At 40.0% G+C, this 22,949-nt stretch overlaps 1 protein-coding gene across 1 annotated transcript in view; it reads left to right on the forward strand.

Moving 5' to 3' along the window:
* Positions 1-18,124, forward strand: part of PKP2 (plakophilin 2) — a gene marked incomplete at its 5' end in the record, with an annotated part of 41,644 nt that extends 23,520 nt beyond the window's left edge. The window contains 7 exons of the mRNA XM_021395754.1: positions 7,159-7,276; positions 8,709-8,870; positions 10,394-10,567; positions 11,174-11,327; positions 13,541-13,730; positions 14,706-14,793; positions 17,230-18,124. Coding sequence (XP_021251429.1) covers positions 7,159-7,276; positions 8,709-8,870; positions 10,394-10,567; positions 11,174-11,327; positions 13,541-13,730; positions 14,706-14,793; positions 17,230-17,298 — 955 coding nt within the window. The remainder of the gene's footprint in view (positions 1-7,158; positions 7,277-8,708; positions 8,871-10,393; positions 10,568-11,173; positions 11,328-13,540; positions 13,731-14,705; positions 14,794-17,229) is intronic.

Below are 22,949 nucleotides of genomic sequence, written 5' to 3' on the forward strand. Positions count from 1 at the left end.
TGGGTAAATAGTCCCTTGTCTGACTCATGAGTGATTTCAGAGGACAAAAGAATTGTTAGCAATACAAAATACTCAACAATAAGGTATCTTTCTCTGTCAGCCCACCAACTACTAAGTAACTTCAGGTTTAATTAATAATTAACTTTAACTTTCTCTGATAGCTCAAAAACAAATGCAGAGAAACATTAACTACCCATAATAAAATCACTCTGGCTAGTGGTGTTGTCTGTAAAATGAAGTAGATCATCTTTTTTCATATGAATTTACTGGAGCTGCATTTGTACAGAAACCAGTCCAGTTGGATGTGCCACTTTGCACCTGCTCCTGCTTTGGACTCCAGAACCATCTCTTCGCAGCAAGCCAGCATATGGGGGTCACAGGATTATTCTTAGTTTTAATGTGGTATTATTCTTTCAGAGTTTGTTGTAGCAACGTGACACCACTTGGTATATGACAAATAATGAGTTACAGTAACTGGGTTGTTTTAAATTAAAGAAAAGAAGATTCTGAATGTACCTTACTCTGTACAGAAAGTGAGTGGGGCTGCTCTAAGGCTGCAGATAGTTCTACAGCCTTAATGAAAGTCTCTCAAACTGACCTTTGCACAAAGATACACTGGCTACTTTAAAAAATAGGATGTCCATGTCCTTGTCATTTTTAAATGCTCAAACACTGCACATTGTAACTGAGAGGAGAACAAGGCCTTGAATTCACAGGTAAAGCTGATATGTAGGATTGCCAACATACTTTCTAGCAGATAATAGATTTTAAAGAGGCTTATATTTCCACAGACCAGAAATCCAAGATTTTTAATATGAATTAATTTGCTTCTCTTTATTCCCAAAGTATCACCAGAAGTATTCTTTACTTATGTACTATTTAAAAATAATATATTTGCACAAAATCTATGAGAACAGCATATTACAAAATAAAGAAAACTGTGCACTGAGGGAATTATGTTGCTAATAAAGATGTTTAAAGAGTAGATTTATGTGCCAGAATATAAATCTGTAATTAGTCTTCCCTTTTGTAATACTAACATGTTTGTTGTGCATGTTGATAAAGTTTATAGCCTGCAGCTTCTATTACAGAGTAAAATTAGAACTTTGAAGTGCAATACATTATGTATAGTACAGTGCTTAGGTATAGAAGAATGCCAGAACTTCTTTCCAAAAACTTGCACGCAACCATTGCCTGACAGAGTCAGCTACAGTCCACATCTAATGCTGTCATCTGGCATGGGTGTGTGCATGGTGCCACATACTTACAGATAGTAAATTAAAGCTCTCTTTAACAGAGTTTCAGGACAGAAAGTGAATCCACATCTAGCAGATAATATTGCAGATGCTAGCACTGGAATGAGTGAACAACCAGAACACTCCTCATTCTGCTAACCAGTAACTGCAAGACATATTGTGGAATCCCAAACTTCAGCTGCCTGGGTCTGCACATACACTCACTGATAAGGAGTTGGAAGGATTTGTTAATCCCATTCTCTGGATCTGCTTTTTGTCCTAAAGCTTTGCTTCTGGCAGTTTCACAGAAACTGTAGGTCACAAAACTGTAAAGAACAAAATGAGGCTGCGTACAACACAAAATTTAGCATTGACAGAATAAATGATGGTATTGTTCAGTGCTGAAATATGATAAAAATCATTGTGCTCTGAGCAGGCGGAGTAAAGCAAATCAAAAGACTTCTCTGGTTGTCTGACAAAAGCCAATTAAGTAAAACTGCTGTATTAAACTATGGAGATGAGTACTGCAGACTTTTCGCAGACAAGACAACTCTTGCTGTTTTTTAAAAGCAAAGTTACTTTTCTTGACATTGAAGTCTTGTGCATGATAGTACTGCCTCTTGTTCCAAGAGGAATGGATTGGCTAAGTGTCCTGGAGATATTTAGGTTCTTCCTCCATACTCTTCCTCCAAGTCTGAAAATGTAAGATGTCAAAAGAGTGCAGAATATATGGTTTTGAATATAATTATACAAACCTTTGGGATGACTTTTCTTGTGAATTAAAAAGAAGGCTTAGTAGAAGGCTTTCTATCGTACTTTGAATGCTGATAATGATCTTCTTATGTTTTTACCTTGAAATACCTGTTCCAAAAGCTCTGCAGTGCAAGATATTTCTGTTATTCAGGGATAGAACATGATCTGCTGAAGTTGCCAATGGGATCATTATCCTGGGTGCTGTCTTGAAGGACTGAACTTTCCAGAATTTATGTTTACTGGTTGCACTTCTTCCTGCAAAGCATTTTTTTTTTTAAGTGTTTGAGCTAATGGCTACAACTGCTGTGTTTCATTGGAGTCCTCCTTTAAAACTGCTCTGTAACCGGACTTTCCTGTGGCCCTATGTATCCTAATTCTTCAAAACTTCTCAGACAACCATGTTCAGAAAAGTCAGCTAACCATAGCTCATGGTTCCCCAGGCAGTAAAATAGGTACAACTCTTCATTTTTCATCAGTGTTTTTCTCCTGTTGTCTGTGCCAGCTCTATTTTACCTTTGACAGTGACCCAATGAGACTGTGAAGCTGTAGACAGAGGAAGTATTATCATTGCACTTTAGACCAGGAGGCTGCATAGCCATCTTGTTTCATTTAATCTGGAGATAAGTAAGGCCAAAGCCCTTACTATTGGTTGAAAAGTGTAATGGCAGCTCAAGCTTGTAGTGGAAGGTTCTAACTGAAGTTGTAAAACAAATGACAAATGATAACAAGTCTTTGAAGCAAGGCCTTTTCACAGCACTGCCACTCCTTTAGGTTTATTTCCATCCATTCTTATCTTCCTGTGTCTATTCGTTGGTCTGTCTGCTCACCCAGTTCCTGAAAGGAATTTTGTTATTTCCAGCAAGCAGCTTGCAGCCTGGTGCCTAGTATTACAGTGTAAATCTATAGCTTCCTTTCTCTCCTTGTTGCATTTTTAAATTGTGTAAGGCATGAAGGGAATACAGTTTCCTGAAGTAATTCAGGAACATCATGAAGCAATTCAGGAGATTGTTGTCACATGATTGAGTTAAATTCAAATTACCAGTTTTGGCAGAATGAGTCCCAGGAGCAAAATCCGCCTTCTTATCAGTGGTGTGGATCATTCACAGCAATGCAAAAGCCTGTTCCGACATCTGCCAGTGTGTGACTCAGTGCTGCCTTAAAGGGAAAATCCCTTTCATCTGGTTCAATTTGCAATGTAATTGCACATGTTGTCACTCTGTTTCTGTGAAAATCATGTTTGATTTTACTATGCTACAATTCTTTGTACTTACCTCACCTGGATCCAAAAATATTTCTCAGTAGGGAACTAGCTGCACCTCCTTAAGTGCCACTGACACATGGGAAAATGGCTGCTTTAGTCACAGATACAGTTATACCATGCATGGTGTGAGATGAATGAGACACGTAGGTAGTTACGTGCATCTACTTTAGCATGCAGTATAGTTGGGGCATGTCACCAGGATGAGCGTATTAAAGCATGCCAGAAGTCAGAGATATATTATGGCTAAATTACATCAAAACCGAAGTTCTAAGTCACTCGAAGGAGAGCATTCCTACAAGGAGCAATCTGTCTCATGCTGCACTTTCCCAACCATTCATTACTGATGCAAGGCAGAGGTGTCAGGAATTGTGTAGCGCAAGAGGTTTTCTACAATAATATGCTTGATCTTAACTCCATCTGATTCTTTTTTTTCATAGATGTATTTGTCTCAGTATGCTCTGATGAAATGCATAGCAAGCTTGAAGATTTCTAGGTAGCCTGGGCTCTTACCATGAGGTTGCCAGGAGCTGCAGTTCTGGGCCAGCCCAGCCCAGAATGGGAATTGCCCAGTTGCTCAAGTGATGGATATTTCAAGGCCTCCAGGAGCTCCACAACAAAAGAGTCAAATTCCTGAGCTCAGAGGGAGGTGCTATATTTGTCAGGACCTTCAAGTCCTTGCGAAGGCAAGATTAAGTCAATTTTGCAATTTTCTAAGCAAAATGTTGCCATTGTTTCAAAATGCTGATATTATTATTTTTTAGAAACTGACTCTTACATGATGCTACCCAATCCTGAAAACCAAATCTGACCCCATTCAAAGTAAAGTGGTTCCAACTGTAATTGGACAATTTGGAGAGTAGGAGCTCTTCCCAGTGCACACTGCGGTAATAAGGAGAGAGAGAGATGGAGAACAGCATGGCCATATATGTACACACACACGTGCAGACACGCACAGTGTTATCTCTGACTGGATAAACAGTTGAGTGCCAGCAACTCAAGGAAGCAGTTCCGTGATTCATTTCCTTTGCTGAGCAGGGCAGTGCCTCAGCTTCACCTTCTTCTCTGCTTCCTGAGCTATGAAGCTGTGTGCCACCCCATAGTCATGCTAGACAGCAAGTACGAGTGATGGTTTTTCCTTGCACAACCATTCAGAATGGTCATAACTGTCTAAAGTTCAGTGATTTTTGTGCTGTGACAAGATGAAGTGCTATATCAGCTGAAGGTCTTCAGTGGGGGAAATTCCGCACTTATCTTTTAATGGTATTTTTAGTCTGTGCACCTCAGAAACTATTTGTGCTATGCACTAGAAGGGCTGTAGCATGTACACTGCTGTCAGCGTAGCCATAAACTGACGAAAGGACAACATGACTCAAATGTGACATATGTAGGTAAAATTGAATTCCAAAATGTTGCCATATTGAGGAATCTCAGTATTAATTCTGTGATATATAATTCCACGAGAGCATGAATGAACTCATAAATAGGAACCTTATTAACAGTATGACCTAAAGTAAAGCTGTAATTACAGAGCATTAATATTTAACCTAAATATGTGCTTCCCAGGAGGAGGTGACAAAACTGCACTGGCAGTATGTAAAAAATGTCACATGTATTTTATTATCATAAGCCACAGGAAAGTTTAAAGCTGTGCCTTTCTGAGTTTGTCATTAATAACATTTGAAACTGTTGTATTTTCCAGTGGGTAAATGAGAGGGTAAAGTAAACTCCCTGAAATTCTTTAAAGAACGTGACCCTCTTTGTTTGTGATAGATACTAACACTGAGCTGGATTTAATGTTATTTCAAACAAAGAAGCAGGAATGTGATACTGCATGCAGCCTTTTGGCCAACAGAGCAGCAGGAGGCCAGAATAATGAGGCTGAGATTTATAACTCCAGCATTCCATAATTCAGAGGTCGTTCCATTGTAAAAGTAATTATACCTCAAAATGAAGTGTTGCTACTTCCCTGATAATCAGTAGCTTATTTTGAGCCAAACTTCAAGCAGGAAGCGTGTCCTTAGCTTTTCAAGGGTTTTTAAATGGCTTTCATAATTCATTTTCAAGTTGCACTCAGGTTACCACAAAGCACAGAAATGTGAGTAGAAAGTAGGACATACAGTGTTTTCTTTTGAGTCTGGAGGAGGCAGACAGCGTGTGCAGCAGTGCCTGAGCCACTGTGGTAGAACAGCAGAAGCATCAGCAGAAAGCATCTGGCATTTCCCTCGCTTGGACAGAGCAGTTTCTAGTGGCTTCAGCTTTGTCTGCCTGGGTGCCAGCAGCCAGAAGAATGCTCCAGGAAGCAGCAGAGTGCAGTGTGTTTTTAACTCTTCCTTATCCCTTCACATCTCCTCTGCTGAAGGCTGCAGGAGCAATGGGAGGCACATGGGCAGCAGAGGCACTGCACTGAGACTGTGTTCGCAGTTGGGTGGAAAAACTATTCACTGGTCGGAGAACCCAAGTGTCTCCACAGAGGTGCACAAGGAAATATTTGACAGAGAATTGGCAGGATTTGGTGGAACTCTTCAGAAGAAGTGCTCTTTCCCACCCTTTCTAAATGTCTTTTTCTGCAGGCAAGGGGAAACAAATATCAGTAGTAACAGGTCTGTTGTCCTCATGAGAACATGAGACAGAATGGCAAAAGAGCAAACTAAGTGAGGAAGGGTGCTCAGCCACTATGAGGACTGTCAGAGGAATGGGGGAAAGTAGAAAAGCACCCTTCCTATGAAGAAAAGTTGAGGGAATTTGTTCAGCCTGGGGAAGCCTCTGGGGAGATCTCATTGTGACCTTCCAGTACATTAAAGGAAGCTTATAAACAAGATGGGAGACTGACTTTATACATGGACTGATAGTGGTAGGACAATGGGGAATGGTTTTAAACTAATAAGGGGAACTTTAGGCTAGATGTTAGGAAGAAATTCCTTACTCAGAGGGTAGTGTGGCCTCGGCACAGGCTGCCCAGAGAAGCTGTGAGTGCCCCATCCTTGGAGGTGTTCAAGGCCAGGCTGGATGGGGACCTGAGCAGACTGAGCTGCTGGGTGGCAGCCCTGCTCAGGGCAGAGGATTTGAGTTGAGTGGGCCTCAAGGTACCTTCCAACACAAGCTGCTTTGTGACTCTATGTTCTCCCCACTGGCAGTAGCAGAAGATTCAGTATTTGCACACTGTTCAGCTGGCAGTGACTGCAGTCACTTGCCGCCTTGCGATGCATTACTTGGCTGCTTGCATTGAGCTTAGCCTGCAGGCTCAGCTTTCTTTCCCTCCCTTCTAACAGCGCGTGGGATGTCTGGTGAATTTGATCCCATAACTGAAATCAATCATCTTCAAGCAGAAAAGTTGGGTTTACTCTGCGGTCCATTTACAAGCACAAAAATGAATTTAGGCTATAAAGAAACAGCTGTTTCCTGTTTTCCAGAATTTTTATAGTTTGTGTGTAGATGTTGCTAAAACTCTCAGAACTTATGTCTGTTGGTGGGTGATCAAGAATTGGTTTGGTTTAGGTAAATGCTAAAAGACTTCTTATTGAAAGGAAATTTTTGCAAGTACTTCTCCCATGATAGTTTGACATAGCCAATATCCCAAATATTAAAAACATAGCTTAAAGTGGAATATTCGGGGGGAAAAAAAGTTCAATTTGTTTGTTTAGAAAAGATTACATCGAGATGGAGACTGGAAGTGGGGCATAACTTATCCATCCAAACACAACAGCTTGTTTTAATTTGTTATTGTCTGGGAATGCACTAAAATTGAAGTCTTACTTAACAGAGTCTCATATTGTTGTAAAGCCCTACAGAAAAGAAGCAGTCGTCCTTAACTTTAGTATTTTAAGGTTTATCTGGAAAAGTTTGTCAGAGAGGCTCAAGGAAGTATCTTCAACTAAATCTCTTCTTACCAATGTATTTCTTCCTGCACAGAAACATGAGCTCTGCCGGCCCAGAAGGAAGGAAAAAGATGAGAGAGTGTGACGGTTTGATTGATTCTCTTGTGTATTATATTCAAGGAGCTATTGCAGACCACGAGCCTAATGACAAGGTATTCTTCAAGCTGGAAGGTCTTTTCCTAGGGGAAATCATCGAGAGCAAGTTTTTGTTCTGAAATCAGTATTCAGAAAGAGTTCTGATGTAGCTGCCAAATTTATACTTATTTCCAATGCTTTTAGAACTTCTACCAAAGATGAAAGTTCAAAAAGAAGCTTTTAAAAGTCTTTTTTATCCTGCTGTCTAAAAGAATAACATACCTTAGCTTTAGGAAAACAGTCTTAAGGATCACCACAGAGAACTAGAAACTTTTAAAGATTCAGATATTACTTTTTTACTTGTTTAAGGGAGCTAGCTAGCTAGAAGTTTTAAAGAATTATTCTGAGCACTTTCCTGAATAGGAAATGCTACATGGCCCTTAGGAAATGAAGAACCTAAATCTGGGTGGCGGAGTAAATAGGAGTTTATGTCTTATAGAATGGAATACATTTTCCTCAGTTTTTTTGGAAGTAAAGCATTCAGCCTAAGCCAGTAACTGCAAGGATGTGGACAACTCCAAAAGACAGGTTTTCTCCTTCTCTTCCTCCCAGCACTGACTGCAGATGAACCCTGAACATTGCTTAGACTAGATGTTTGTCTTTTAGCTGGGTGAAGTTAGGTGAGAAGACTAGGAGCCACTTATGAGGTTAACCTTAGCCTCTGAGGCACTTCTAGTGTTCCTGCTGTAACTTGTGCTGTGTACTGGTAATTACTGTGTATTTGTAGCTCTTTCCTAGGATTAGTTACTTGAGCTTCTCCATCTTCCTGCATTCAGAGCCAGTAGCTCCAGGGAGAATCCAGCACATAACACTTGTGTCAGTAGCTCCCTGCTGCGTTTTGTCCTAAAACCACTCGTCCCTTTTTTGCTTTCAAAAAATGAAGAACTGGCAATAAAACTATTTGCCACTGAACTCATCATTCAGAAATTGTCAGTCTGACCTCAGTCATGCCCAGAAAGGCACATCTAATTTATTTATTTTTTTAAATGGCATTCCACCACAAAAATGTGCTGTATCCTTCAGAAAGATACAAAGCTTTCCTTCGGCTGACACTGACTAGGTGTATATGTGTTCATCTTTGCTCTTAAGCTTCTGTGCATTCCTTGGCACACTTCTGGTCTGTGCCAAATAGCACGTGCTCAAACAAATCCCAGGTACATTCAGGAATTATAATATCCCAGGATGATTTCCAACAGACATGCACCCTGCTCTGAATGCAAGCCCTGTGAGCCAGTTGGCCTGAGTGCTTAGGAACATCTCAGGACATGTTTAATTTCTCAGTGTAAAAGCAGTCTTGTGGATCACTGGCATGAAGAGTAGCTCTTCTTTAAACCATTATAAGCTATGCAGTTAATTGTTTTAAGATCCAAACATGAAAGTTCTTTGTCTATACATGTCCCTTCAACACATGCCATTGCTTCCAAATTTTCTATTCTTTTGTTATTTTAGGCCACAGAGAATTGTGTGTGCATTCTTCACAATCTTTCCTACCAACTAGAGATAGAACTCCCTGAAAGCTATGCCCAAAGCATCTATAAGCAAAGAAGAAATATTTCTACCAATGACAGAACACCAGGCTGTTTTGGAACACGGAGCAGAAAAGTGAAAGAGGTAAAGCACATGTTTCGTTACATCTCATTTTGTGCATCAGATGTAGCAACTTCTGGAGAATATAAGGCTGTGATCTAATTAGCTTGCTTCTCTATGGGTGATGCATCTGGCAGTGTGACACTCACCCTCAAAATGTAAATTTATCAATAGCCTTTTCTAACGTCCATTATCTTGTTAGATGGCTGATGGAACAAATGACAAAGCAATTCACAGTTTCATTAGTTGAGAAATACCGCCTCTCAGTTTCATTACCTGATGGATCTAACTGGCGTCTGCACCATGTACAGCAGTTGTGCAAGTGTCCTGCCAATGACTGGGTATTGTGGCAGTTTCACAAATGAGATTAGCACAAGGTGCTTTGCCATCTCTGTGGCTTGCCGGCTTTCAGACTTCTTATTTTGATGCTGTGTGGTACAGATCCAAATATTCTTCCAACTGGAATTGTTGGAGAGAAAAACAGGTACCAGGGAGAAGGAAAGGGAAATAAAAGGATTGATGCTCCTCCCCTATCCATTATTTTTGCTGATGTCTATTCCTGCTTATCCTGTTCCATCCAGAGTACAGTTTTAGCATGCTATTTCTCTTTCTCCTTCAGCTCAGCTCCCAATGTCAATAGCTAGAGATGCAAAGCATCTTCCCCTTCACCTATCTCCCATTTTCAGATGGAATGGTCAGTACAGTTACATACTGAAATTTCTTCCAGTTACCATTAGTGTTCACAACTTGATACTTGCTGAGGAGCTTAAAATCTAAAGGAGTGTGAGCATGGATCTTCTGGTTATCAATAGCATAATTTCAATTCATGAAAGTGAAGCAAAATCAGACCTGTTCTTAGACTATGAAAGTTAGGAAAAATGTAATTATTGCAAATTAAGCATACTTTAATCAGTCATCAAACATATCCATATTCCTATGACAAGAAGACTGTAGCAGTGAGTGCTCTTGGCTATGTGTTATCAAATACCAGGATAATCTCTCTTGGAGAATACATCCCTATTTCTCTGCAGTGGATTACTTCAGGTTCATTCCCTGAATCATCAAAGATGAGAAATGTCCTAACACATGAGCCTACTGGTAAAAATTCTTGTTCCATCATGACTTTCCAATTGCCATATTTCAACTCATATGATTGATAATAGATCTTGGGATACTACATGGGTACTTTTTAACAAATAATCCTAATATATGGTAGTAAAAATGAAAATATTCTTTACTTTCAATTGCAGTCTCTGACCTAGCTAACCAAAATATCAACGAAAACAAGGAAATAAATATTTATCTTAGAAAATAACTTGAATCAGCTTTTAATTCATTTTTAGACCCTTTGATTATTAAAATATCAGTGATAATACAGTAAATGTCTATCTTAAAATAATGTTCACTTTCATTCTCGTGAAGGTTCTCTGTAATGAGCTCTGCAAAATCATCTGGTCATAGAGTTATGAAATGGTTATTTTAGATTGTGATGCATTATGTCATATAAGCTTACTGGTTCTAACAGCTTGTTCTGTTTACATATTTAGAAGCAGCAGGACACCCCACTACCTGAGGAAAAGAGCAATCCCAGAGGTGTGGAATCGCTCTGGCATTCCACACTGATTAGGATATATCTCTCCTTGATAGCAAAGAGTACTAGAAACTATACTCAGGAAGCATCCCTGGGAGCTCTTCAGAACCTCACAGCTGGTACTGGACCAGTAAGTCAGCTTTTTTCTTTTTCTTGTCACTTAGTTCTTGATGTAAATGCTTAGGGTTTAGGGCTGCATTTGCAACTTGCTCAGAGCATGGAGCTCAGATAACTACAGGCAAGTCACTGGCTCCCAGACACAATAAATGAAACTGAAGAACTTTGAAGTCAAAGTCATAACCAGCACTGCAGATACTTCCTGCTTGACAAATAGGAGGATCGCTTCTTTTCACTTTGTGTCCATGTCTGGAATTCGCCGATTCATTGCACAGTGAGGGATAAGTTGATGCTAAAAGAGTGAAAAAAATGGATTTGCGGAACAAAATCGGTCCCATGGAGAGAGGAATTCTCTGGCACAACTGCACATCACTTTTGTGGTTTAGAAATTGATGACCTACATTATGTTTTGGCTGAGGAACTGCCCAAAGAATATGTGGGAAATAGTGGGCTTGAAGCTTCTTTTATATCACCTTCTTCTTCTGTTGCAGCTCATACCTAGCTCCAGATATAAACTATCTTAAATAGACATAAAATGATACAAAAAGCCTACTGCTGTTGTTTCTGAGGCTATACATTCATGGTAATGACACATTCTTGCCAAATGCCTTTATAACAGATGCCGTTTGCAGTGGCCCAGACTGTTGTTAGGAAGGCAAATGGCCTTCCAAGTATTCGAACTATGCTGCATGTAAGCCACCCAGCAGTAAAGAAGACAGCAGTCTCACTGCTCAGGAACTTGTCTCGCAACACCTCTCTGCAAAATGATATAGGTAAGCAAAGACTAACGCTGTCTCTTGGGCTTTCTTTCTCTGCTTTCCTTACTTTAACCTTTCCTTCTTTAAGAAAGAACTGGTATGTGAATTTTAAGTTATTTATGTTTGTTGCTTGATTCATTATATGGGATTGAAAATAAGAGCTTTGTCTAAGAACGACTCTAACCTCAAGTTTTTTCTACATTGTGTATTCCTCAATCAAATACTTCCAGTGATGTTACATTCAAAGTAGTAAAATATACATAGATTTGAACAAAGGTTTTCTTCTGCTTAAAATAGGGTAAAGGTAAGAAAATGCAGAGTTCTGTGCTGCCACAACTATGTAATGGAACATCTCTAGTTATTCCAGTGAAGACCATATTTTATTCTTTTAGGTATAAAACTTTGCAAGCTTGCTGCTTGCAGTTTCCCTGCATAACTTTTTTGAGAATTAAGTTCAAAGATCCTACAGAGAAAACAACTAATTATTTCTGGAGGGTGTTATTTCTAAAATGTTACAATTATTTTCACATCAGAAGCCATTTCTATTCTGAGTATTTTCATTTCTATCTAATTTATATTTGAATATTTTTCCTACAGATAGTATAAAGTGAATTCACATCATTTGTTGTCCTTTTCTGTACTCCTTCTGAAATTACAGGCATAAAGCTGATTTATGGGACAAATTAGCATCCAGAATTCTGCAGAACAGTCTCCTGGTCACTGATTAATCCTTAGAGAGCATTCCCTATTAATGTAAACATAACAATATATTGTTAGACTGATTTCAAAAGGATAATACATATGATGTTAAAAATTACAAGTGGTGAATCCTCCAGAAATGCTGGAATTAGCCTGAGAGGAAGAGGGCAGGTTTTTCTTAGGGAAAACAATCTGTAAAAGAATGTGGAAAAGGCAGAATAGTATGAAGCTCTGGAGAGAGGTGCTTCAACTTCGCAGTTATTTTCTTGCTTTACCCACAGTCGAGAAAATGGGGGGAATGTCAGATGAACCTTTGCTCAATGAAAAGGAGTTCTTTTTGATTGACTAAAAATGTGTGGACTCAAGTCAAATTCTCGAGTCATTTTGGCCAAAGGAAGGGAAGGACATAATATTCCTAGATAAAAAGCATTTCTATTTAGCAAGCGAAATGAACATTTCATACCAAATTGAGGTAAATTTCATATAAAACATATCTGGAAATAAAATTATTGAAAAATTAAAATAAATTTTCAATTTGATTTGAAAAAAATATCATTTCTTCTGAAAAGACGTTTTCAAGACACTGCCAGATGTCAACTTTCTGAAAATCACCTTACTTGATTTTCCAGCCGAAAAAAATGGACTGTCATGCCCGACATAATTGCTTTGTCTGATATTTATCATAGCAGGTGGCTCATTCAGTTTTAAAGAAGTCCTTATCTGAAAGTCAGAGTGAGCAAAACATTCTCGGTTCAAGTGGCATGCTGGGTGTTGAGGGACAATTCCTTCCCCAGATGCCTGCAGCTTCTTCCCAGTGCTTCTTCTTACACCAAGAGCAGCTGGCTGCAGCCTATTGTTGACTCCTGTAGTCTTCTCCATCAACTCTGAACGTGGACCAGTCCATGTGGCATAGTTCTCCACATTGTCCCAGTCCTCACAATATACAGCAGGGCTCAGCAGCTGCACAGAGCTGTATTTGCTGTTTGGCTGGCTGGTAGGGTCACATACAGTGTGGTCAAAATAATGAAGTGTTCCTTGAGTAGGAGGAAACTTTCAAGTATGGCTTTCTTCTTAAATAAGTAACTTACCTACAGGTATAGAAGGTTCAATGTGCACACCCCCTATATCCTACCACTGCCAAATGCAGCATTAAAATCGAGCTGTAGTCACCCTCTGTCAGTTTGTGGTGTACTACTAAATCCATGTTTACCTTTAGACACACAAAGTTCCTCAGGAGGTGGTAGCCTCCTGCTTGCACACTTAATGATTTCATTGCAGTACACTAAGTATTAATGTATTGTGTATAAGAAGTAAAATACATAGTGTACAATTTCGTGTGGATGCAGCTTACCTTAACTGTGGGGATGTAATGCAGCTATGAAACCATGACTCTTTTCAGAGAGCACACAGCACTGAGATAGGTGATAATGGGAGGAATAATGTCTTTTAGGACTCCTAGGTAAGCAGTAATATAGTAACGTTACTAACCAGTTAGTAATGGAGTTGTCTGTCTGTCTTCCAACTTCTAGCTAGAGAAGTTTTGCCTGATTTGGTCTCGATACTTCCTGACTATGTCCCAGGGTCTGATATTGCCTGTGAAACCACAGCTTCTGTCTGCTACACCTTGTACAATTTGACACATAGCAGTTCTCACAATGCACGGCTTCTCCTGAACGCTGGTGGCCTGCCGAAGATCATTGCCATCAGCATGAATGACAGGTAAGAAGGTTGAGAAGCCTTTCCCTCTCCTTCCTCCCTTCCTTCAGGAAAAAAAAGAAACGGCAACTTTTTCCACTTGGGAGGAAAACACTGCATCGTAAGGTACAGGACAGACTGAAAATGACTGCAATATGAACAGAATTACTTATGTTAGAAAACAAAGAAAAATCTCTTGTAACAGCTGTTCCATCCACTAAGGAATGTGCCATGTTCCAGTACTTTAAATATCACTTCAAAAGAAGATGGCACATTATCTACATTCTAATATATATAGTGGCAGACTATCAGATCTTATCTATCCCAAAAAAAGTTTCTGTATTTCCTGTCCTTTGTAACACATCCCTGATAATCTTTAAACTTTAGCACAGGAGTACATTTAATAGAAAAGATGGAGCTGTACTTCAAAGTTATTTATAGAGTTTCATTATAGGTAATAGGTCCTGAATTTTCTTTAATAATTCTTTAATATTTAATCACATGTAACCAATATTTAATCAAAAGAGAATTATGATTTATGAATATGAATAATTATTCTGTTTGCCTTCTTCTTTTTGTACAAAAAGAAGAAATTCATCTCAGTAAAGGAGGCCTCCTGAGGCCCTGAATGGTATTAATTTTGTCTAACTAATGAGACATTTTAACTGCTGGAAAGATCCTTTTGAATAGTTTTTATTCTGAGGTGTATTTTCTCAACTGAATTTGAATACTGTGATATGTGCTGTAGGATTAAGGCTATAGAGTACTTAATTTCTCTCTAATTTTGAAGAATAAATGAAGCAGATTTGTATGTTTCATTTTCTTTAGTAGTCAGGACAGCGTGAGATTGCTAGAATGCCTAAAGAGCAAGAAAGCATCATTTAGAGGGAAACAGACAGAAAAAATATATGAGGTTATAATATCTTAAGTATCTACATGCACTGTGATTAAGAAGTGGGAATTTAAACATATTTTATCATTCTTTTTACAAAATTTCAGTAACATGTTCAGCAAAGCTAGTAAGGCCGCTTCAGTCCTCCTCTACGCCTTGTGGGCACATACTGATCTCCACAATGCTTACAAAAAGGTAAGACCCGTCTTATAGCAAAGACATTTAACTTGTCATCTCAGATGTAGAACCCTCTCATTTGCCCCCTGGGACCCTTAGCACTTCTGCAGTGTTACTTGGTAGGAATTCAAGGGGTTACTGAATTTGGTGTTTCTCTTACTAGCGTGTAGCAGGGCCAGCAGGACAAGGGAGATGATTCTCCCCTTCTGCTCTGCTCTCAAGGGACCCCACCTGCAATACTGCATTCAGTTTTGAGGCTCCCAGCATACAGGGGACATGGACCCATTGCAGCAGGTCCAGAGGTGAGCCACAAGGATGATGAGAGGGCTGGAGCACCTCTCCTATGAAGACATGCTGAGAGAGTTGGGGTTGTTCAGCTTGGAGAAGAGACCTCATTGCAGCCTTCCAATACCTAAAGGGAGCCTACAGGAAATCTGGAAGAGACTCTTTATCAGTAATGGTACAAGGCATAACTGTTTTAAATTAAAAGAGAGTCTATTTAGATTAGATATTAGGAAAAAATTCTTCACTCAGAGGGTGGTGAGGCACTGGAATGTGTTGCCCAGAGAAGCTGTGGGTGCCCCATCCCTGGAGGTGTTCAAGACCAGGTTGGATGGGGCCCTGAGCAACCTGATCTAATGGTAGGTATCCCTTGCCTATGGCAGGGGTTTGGAACTGGATGATCTTTAAGGTCTCTTCCAACCCAAAGCATTCTATGTTTCTATGATAATCCTTCACAAGCAATGAATGCTCTTCAATTTACTTATCTGTGCTTGTATTCTCTCCCTTTCTGGTTTTGTATGCGCTAGCAAACTTTGTGAAGAATACCTCTGCTTCCTGCCAGAGCAGTCAGATATTGAGAAGCGATGCTCGGTAGATATCCATCCACCACTGACTGAACCAGTCTGACACAGAGGGCATAAGCTGCCAGCAAAAGCAAAGGAAGGGCAAAGCAGCTTCTTACTTTAAACCCACAGTTTTATTCTCCTTGTTCTCTGTGTGGTCTGTAAGCCCAGGTGTTAGTTGCATTCAAACAAAAAGGTACAGCCAGGGAAAGGTTTGGCAAACATATACTGTCATAGTCAAAATCAAACAAAAAATGACCAGCATGAGTCAGCCAGCCAACAAAATAGCTTGTTTCTTTCCTTTTGAGGCTCTGTACCTCCTTTTTCCACACACAGCTGGGTTGACTTCAACCTGCTTCCAACCTGCATTTCAAACTGTTTTCATTCCTTATTTACTTGCAGCACAGGATATCTGTCACCTAGAATTCCCAGTAATCTATAACTATGCTACTTTCAAGCTCTTGCTTTTAGCATATGTTAGCCAGTTTGCTTCTTAACAGAGGAACAATGAAACAGAAATCTTCTAGATTAAAAAAAAAAAAAAGAAAAAAAGCACAACGGTAAGAACTGTAGATTTTTTGTTGAAATTTGCTGAAGAAAATTACTTAGCTAATTATCTTTTTACAGTCTTTCATCGTACTCAGCAGTATGTTGCCTTACAAACAAGAAATCTGTATTTGAGAATAAGGGTGCTTGAACCATGCAGTAATTCATGATGGCATGAATTTTCTGAAGTCTTTGTTATTCTGGATGTACATACAAGACACATTTGTCCAGTTTTTTTTTCAAAAGTGCCAATTGCTCGCTGTTCCCCTGCAAGGAGATATCAAGTATGGCACGGAAAACTGCAAGCCACCTAATGTCTAGACATTTTTGAAAAGTCAGTCTAATAAGCAACAGAAATTACTTGATCAAATGAGATCGATGCAGTCATGAGGCATTTTGGCATTGTCCCATACTCTTTGTTTGTATAGGGTTAATTTCAACTGACATTAGTCTCCTAAGATTTACGAGTCTGTAGAGCTGGAGCTAGAGGAATAGGCTCCCCATACATTCAGTAGAGAGTTCAGAAACTCCCAGCAATGATTCATAGTATTGGCATATATGGATATGGCTATCCCAAACTGGAAGAGACTTACAAGGATCATTGAGTCCAACACCTGCCTTCACACAGGACCGCTCAAAATCCAAACCCTATGTCTGAGAGTGTTGTCCACATGCTCCTTGAACTCAGGCAGCATGAGTCCTGATCACTGCCCGGGGGAGCCTGTTCCACGCCCACCACTTGCTGGTGAAGGACCTTCTCCTGATCCCGGCCCTAACCCTCCCCTGATGCAGCTCCATGCCATTCCGTTGGCTCCTGTCACTGTCACCACAGAGAAGAGATCAGTGTCTGCCCTTCTACTCCTCTCATGAGGAAGCTGTAGAATACCCCCTTGCTCATCTTAGACTGAACTGAGTCACTCTTGGAGATACCTCTTCAGTCTCTGTTGACTGCAGAGGAGTCTACCTAGACCCTTGCTATGGCTCCATACCTATCTTTTAGGCAGGTGAACTATTGCAAAATCAACACTGAAGATAATTAATTATTCTTTCTTTCATTCCAAAGGCTGACTTAAAGAAGACAGATTTCGTCAATACCCGAACCACAAAAGCCTATAACTCTCTAAAAGATTGAATCAGATCATAACATCACGGAAGACAAATGAGAGCATATATTGATTAGTGTAACTATCTTCATGCGGCTGGTATTGCTGTCACGAACCAGGAAGTATCTCGGAAAAAACAGGCTGATTTATAGACTTGAATGACCTGTGATAGCTGTCCTGTGTTTTTAATTTTCATCACATTGTTGTCACTGTGTATATCAGTATATGAATAGCCAAAAATGGATTCTTCAGGACACTGAGGTGAAGTTTCATCTAGGTTTACCACTACTCAGAGTTTCAGATGGCTGCCCTTAGTCTAGCAGACATTTATACACAGAGGTTTAAAACGCTGACTGGCAGCAAATACTTTTCAGAATGTTCTATACAGATAGTTTTCTACAGGGGGTAAGCATCAATTGCACCGCTCAGGACATAGTAATTTTTCACCCTTTTGATTCTTCACATACGCTAAATAAAAATCTCCAGACTCTGGAGTATGCACAAGAAGCTGTTTCACTACCTGCATTATAAAAGCACTAAGGAAGTTAAAATGAGTATTTTTATATTACTTGTATTCATGTGCTCACTGGTTCTTAAGCCTCTTTCTTTTGAGATTTCATCAGCAACAGCAATAAAATTGATTTTACATAGACCTGGTTATGCCTGGCTCTCATCATGCTCCGTCACGTGGCTTTTGGAATTAATAACTGTGTCCAGAATGGGTTTTATCTAAAATCAATATGTCAGACACTTTGGGCTGATCCATTGTACTTTGCTAATTGCTGGTGATTCGGTGATTATTTTATGAAAATCACATTTTCAAAACAATTCTGTTGATTAAATATAGTAAAAGGAGTGGAGTCTTGTCTTTATTTTTGAAGAGAAAGATATGTGAGATTAGGATCACTGCTGCTTAAGGAATGCATCTTATCCTCCTTCATATTCTCTTAGTTTAAATCATCATCCTCCCTACAGCAAATACCTGCAGTGTGATAACAGAAGGACTATGTCTGCACATGTGGGAATAGGTAACAGGAGACAAATTCCTAAGCACCTGAAGACTGTTCCCATTATATGATCCTAGGACAGGAAAAAGAAGCATTAAAGCCCTCCACATGATGCCTTCACTAAACAGTAGTTATCTCAACAAACCAGCAGTTAGATTGTCCATTAAACCAATTGGAAATAAATATATAAATATGTAAAGCTCTGTGGTTTGGATTCCGAGTTGACATGATCTGCCATTACTCTACAAACCAGAGGAGCTAAGCTACGTTGATGGCACCCACAATTGGCATATGCATTTGCAAGCCCTCCTGCAAGAAAGGAACCCGTGCTGTGCCCTCACCCTGAACTGCTGGCACAGCAGCTTCCGTAGCTGTTCTGACCCAGAAAGAGACATGCAATCTTTCGGGACCTCACAGAGGAGAGCATCAGGTCTGCTCAATTCAACGCTTCTACTCAAAGGTTCAGTCCCCACCAGAAATTTAGAACCTGCAGACTGTGACATTGCATTGTATCCAAATGTATTTCTGGATATCGGAGCTAAATTGTGCTTGAAGGTGCACAAAGTTCTTGCAGAGTTCCCAGGAAGTCACGCACATGCATTCAGAACAAAACGCCCTGGGAGTTTAACAACCAACCCTGTTTTTCCAGCAGAGGTCATTTTCACAGGTCTGTTAGTCCTTCACATTTCCTTCGAATAATTTAAATCAAATGTGTTGATTCTATGATTCTATGTGTTCCCGTAGGAGGTTTTAAAAATACTATGGTCTTTTAAGAGATCATTTTCAAAATACTCCAAGTCCAAAAACAACACAGAGGAAGGGAACTTACAGCACCTCACGTTGAGGAAAATGTTTTTATAACTTTTTTAAAACATGACCGAAAATAGACAATTAAAATCTAACTTTTTCTTCTAACTTGTTAACCGAAGTAATGCTGCATATACCATGAATGAATAAATACCTGGAAGACGGGACAGGTCTACTTTCACTGCCCCGAAAGTAGTGGTAGTGAAAACTGATATACAAAGAGCAAACGTGAAGACAGAGTAGCACTGGAATGAAGAACTGCGGTCTGAAAATGAGGGAAGGGACTTTTAGAAATAATCAAGAACTGGTTTTACTCTGTGAAAGTCACACACTTAAAAATAAAACACCAGTGCTCTGCATTTGTAGATGTTCTGCTTAGTCTATCTAACTCTCAGTGTGAGGTAATTAAGAATGAGGGTAATAACAAACTTTTGGGGTTGTTTCTGTTGATAGTGTCTCTTTAAAATCACAACAGCATTCAAAAGTCACCAAGAGAAATGTCAGGCCTGGCAGCAGCTAAAAGCTATATAAACAGCAATGAGGAACAGTGACACACCTTATGACAACTGATCTCCTACTTGTAGGCAATTAAAAACATTTCAGCAGGATCCCACAGGGAGCAATGAATGTTAGAGAAATAACAAAGTGTTCTCTAACAGAAATATCTGTCGTTGGCCTTTGTTGTTACTAGTGAAACACATTGCTGGTATGCAACATCCTCCTACCTTTTTTCTGATGGCATAGTTCCGAAATATTAGTGCCTTTTCTTCTCCCTCACTTGCCAAATGGAACTGATCTATGTAAGATACTGCAGTATACTGTGCATGAACATAGGTATTATGTTGCTTGCTTTTTTTGCGTGTGAGTTTTTTCTTTTGCACAGGAGCATGCCATGTATTAATGAAAGTTAACCTTCCCTTTTGGGCCCATGAAAAACTGCAGATGAGATTAACTGGCACGTTCAGATTATGAGCCATGATAAAAGAATTCCAGGCTCTTATTAAAGCTGAGGGATTGTATCTATCTCAGGCTTCCAGTTTGCTTGTTTGGGCTTCAGCTGGCCTTATATTTTCCTATCCTTAGCATTCAGGACCCAAACACCCAATGTTATCACTCTGTAGCTCTCTTTGCAGGGGTTCTTGAGATAAGTAAATGAGCAGACACCACGTGAATCACACAAAAGCTATGGAAGTTATTTCAACTCCAGCAGCTGTCCTTCCATTCTTTTTTACCATTATTGCTGCTGATTAAGACCTCCATTGTCATTCTTGACTCAACCCCAGATGCAGCTCATGGGGAAGATCACAACCTTAAGGCCTGCTATGAGCAAAATGTCTGGAAGTCATGCCAGAAATCAGACTGGAGAAAAGGCAAGTTTGAACTCAGCATCACAGTGCATCAAGGACGAGTACTTGAAGAATCAGACACTGATATTTAACCATGTGAGTCTGCACCAAGCCTACAGTTTTAAATGCTCCACAGCATCTGACCACTGAAAACATAAACGTGAGATTTGCTGAAATATACCAAAGACAAAAAAGGTTTTTACAGCAGATAGTATATGTAGACCAGGGATGTGCCATTCTCTGCAATCATACTTCGGATATTTTAGCAGGTTTTCTTATGATAAGAAAATAAATCCATTTTATCTTAATTCACAAATTCAGAGCCAAATATATTTTATCATTCACAAGCAAAGGTATCATCAGCTCAGAATCAGAAAGCAGAGTTTGCTTATATCCTTTCTTCAGCTGCATGTTTGAGTGATGTGTCCGGTGTAACTGTAAACAATTCACGTTTAGGAATTTAACATTAAAAAAAAAATAACTATTCGCCCTAAACTCACATTCCTCTATCTGTATTCTATAATTTTCAGTGATCTAACTCTCTTCCAGACCAGTTTAAATATCCACATACATGAAAAATAGCAGGCATTAGCTTTAAACATCCATATCATCTATAGTGAACAGCTTATACTGCAAATCCCCAGAAGGTATCAGGGCCTTCTGAACATGCACGTGCTTTTGCTCACAGGGCAGGCAGCACTGTGACTGTGCAGGGAAATGGGGACATCAGTACCAGCTGCAAATACAGTGAACTTCATTACATTCTTTTTTCTGTGCTGATCATAAATGCTTCTGAAATTGCACAAGACCCTCTCTTACCTATGTCTCTATTTTGCTTTCTGTAAGCTGTACTCAGCTGTAGGACTGTGGGTGGAACTGCTATCACTCATACCTTGAAAGGTGTTGTCCTTGGAAGTCCCCAGGCCGCTCTTGCTTTCTGGGGCTCAGAAGGAAACCACTATGACCCCAAATGTAGCCAGACATTTGGGAGTGTCTGTAACTTAAATATGACTTCAGGCCTCTCTCAATTTTTGTGAGATTTAAGTGCATCTTGTGACCCTCCAAAATACCTTATTGTGTGTTTTGCACGTGAAGTACATAGCCCAGAGAAGAGGAACCAAGAGTTCCTACTGCACCACTGGCAGTCCCAAAGGGAGTGTTTTACTCCTAGAGGTTTTCAGGGTGCTACAAAGAAAAGATCACCTCAGCAAGAGGCATGAGGCGGGAGAAAGTGAGACTGGCAACACCCTGAGCAGCCATCTGGTTCAGCTTCCTTTTGGGATGCCAGAGCCAGGTGCAGATGACCAGGATCTAGCCAGTGAGACCAACAAACAGGTTCCCAGCATGAGTCAAGACACCCGTGAGTCTGATGCTGTATGCAGTAAGCATGAATCAAGGCCAGAGGGTGTCCCAGAATTGCTGGTGAACCCTCAAACGTGAACCAAGTGAACAACTGGTACTTGGAGGAGAGGAACAGTGGCAGGTCTGCACTGAGCTGAGAGCTGCCTACCTGTACATTAAAGCTGTAACTAGCATTTCCTATGTGACATCTCCTTGCAAGTGAAAGGATCGTTTATGGAGACTCCAAATAATGCAGAGAGCTTTGAATCCCTTCACTCTGAAGATGTGGTGCTCCTCTTGCTTTGCTCAGAAATGAGATCGCAAACATCAACAGAAGAAACCAAAAGACTGCCAAGGTGGTACCTGCAGCCCACACGTTCACTAGAAATGAGACCATGGGTGATCACGAAAAAAAAAAAAAAGAATGAGAGGGGCTTTTTTTAGGGTAAGCGTAGATACTCGTTAAGAGGGCAATATCTTTCAGAAAGTTCAAAAGCTTTCTGAAGCCCATGGGGGTCATAATATAATGGCCTCAGGCAGAATAGCTGTGTTTGGCTTGGAGTAATAACAAAACAAGTCAGTACTGTTGTAAAATCAGTACTGAACTCTTCCTGGAAGAGTTCTTCGAGATACATGAGCAGATTTTAGTTTAACTCAAAACAATGGACACTAGGCTTGGCCCAATTAAAAACGCAGCAACAGCTTGAACTCCATATGGCTTTTGAGGGCTGGAGAAACCTGAATATGGCACGTAGGGTGAATGAGCTGTGGCTGAGATTAAAACAGATCCTGCTAGATAAAAGCTGATAGTGAAAAGGAAATAAAAAGGAAATATGCTTTTTCAACATAAAACTTTTCCTTTGTTATAGAAGTTTTTCTTGGCAGCATGGGTAGGGGAGGGGTTGTATGATGCGTTCGTACTGTGGTTACCTTTGTATTTACCTAGCGGTTGCAACTAGGGAACACACAGCATACTGCAGGGAGAACAATGCAGGCTTTCAGAGACGACCTTTATCCCTGGGGAGCAACAGGGCAGCCATGAGGGCTGTCAGCTTATTCTGTGCTAGCATATAGCACCAGATGTGTTATCTGTGTCCAGCTCTCAGCCTAAAATGAAAGCTGGGATTTTACGAATTTTAGTCTGTCTTTCTGGAAATGAAAATAAGGATCCTGAAGTTG

The sequence above is a fragment of the Numida meleagris genome, chromosome 1, assembly GCF_002078875.1.
Source record: "Numida meleagris isolate 19003 breed g44 Domestic line chromosome 1, NumMel1.0, whole genome shotgun sequence".
NCBI lineage: Eukaryota > Metazoa > Chordata > Aves > Galliformes > Numididae > Numida > Numida meleagris.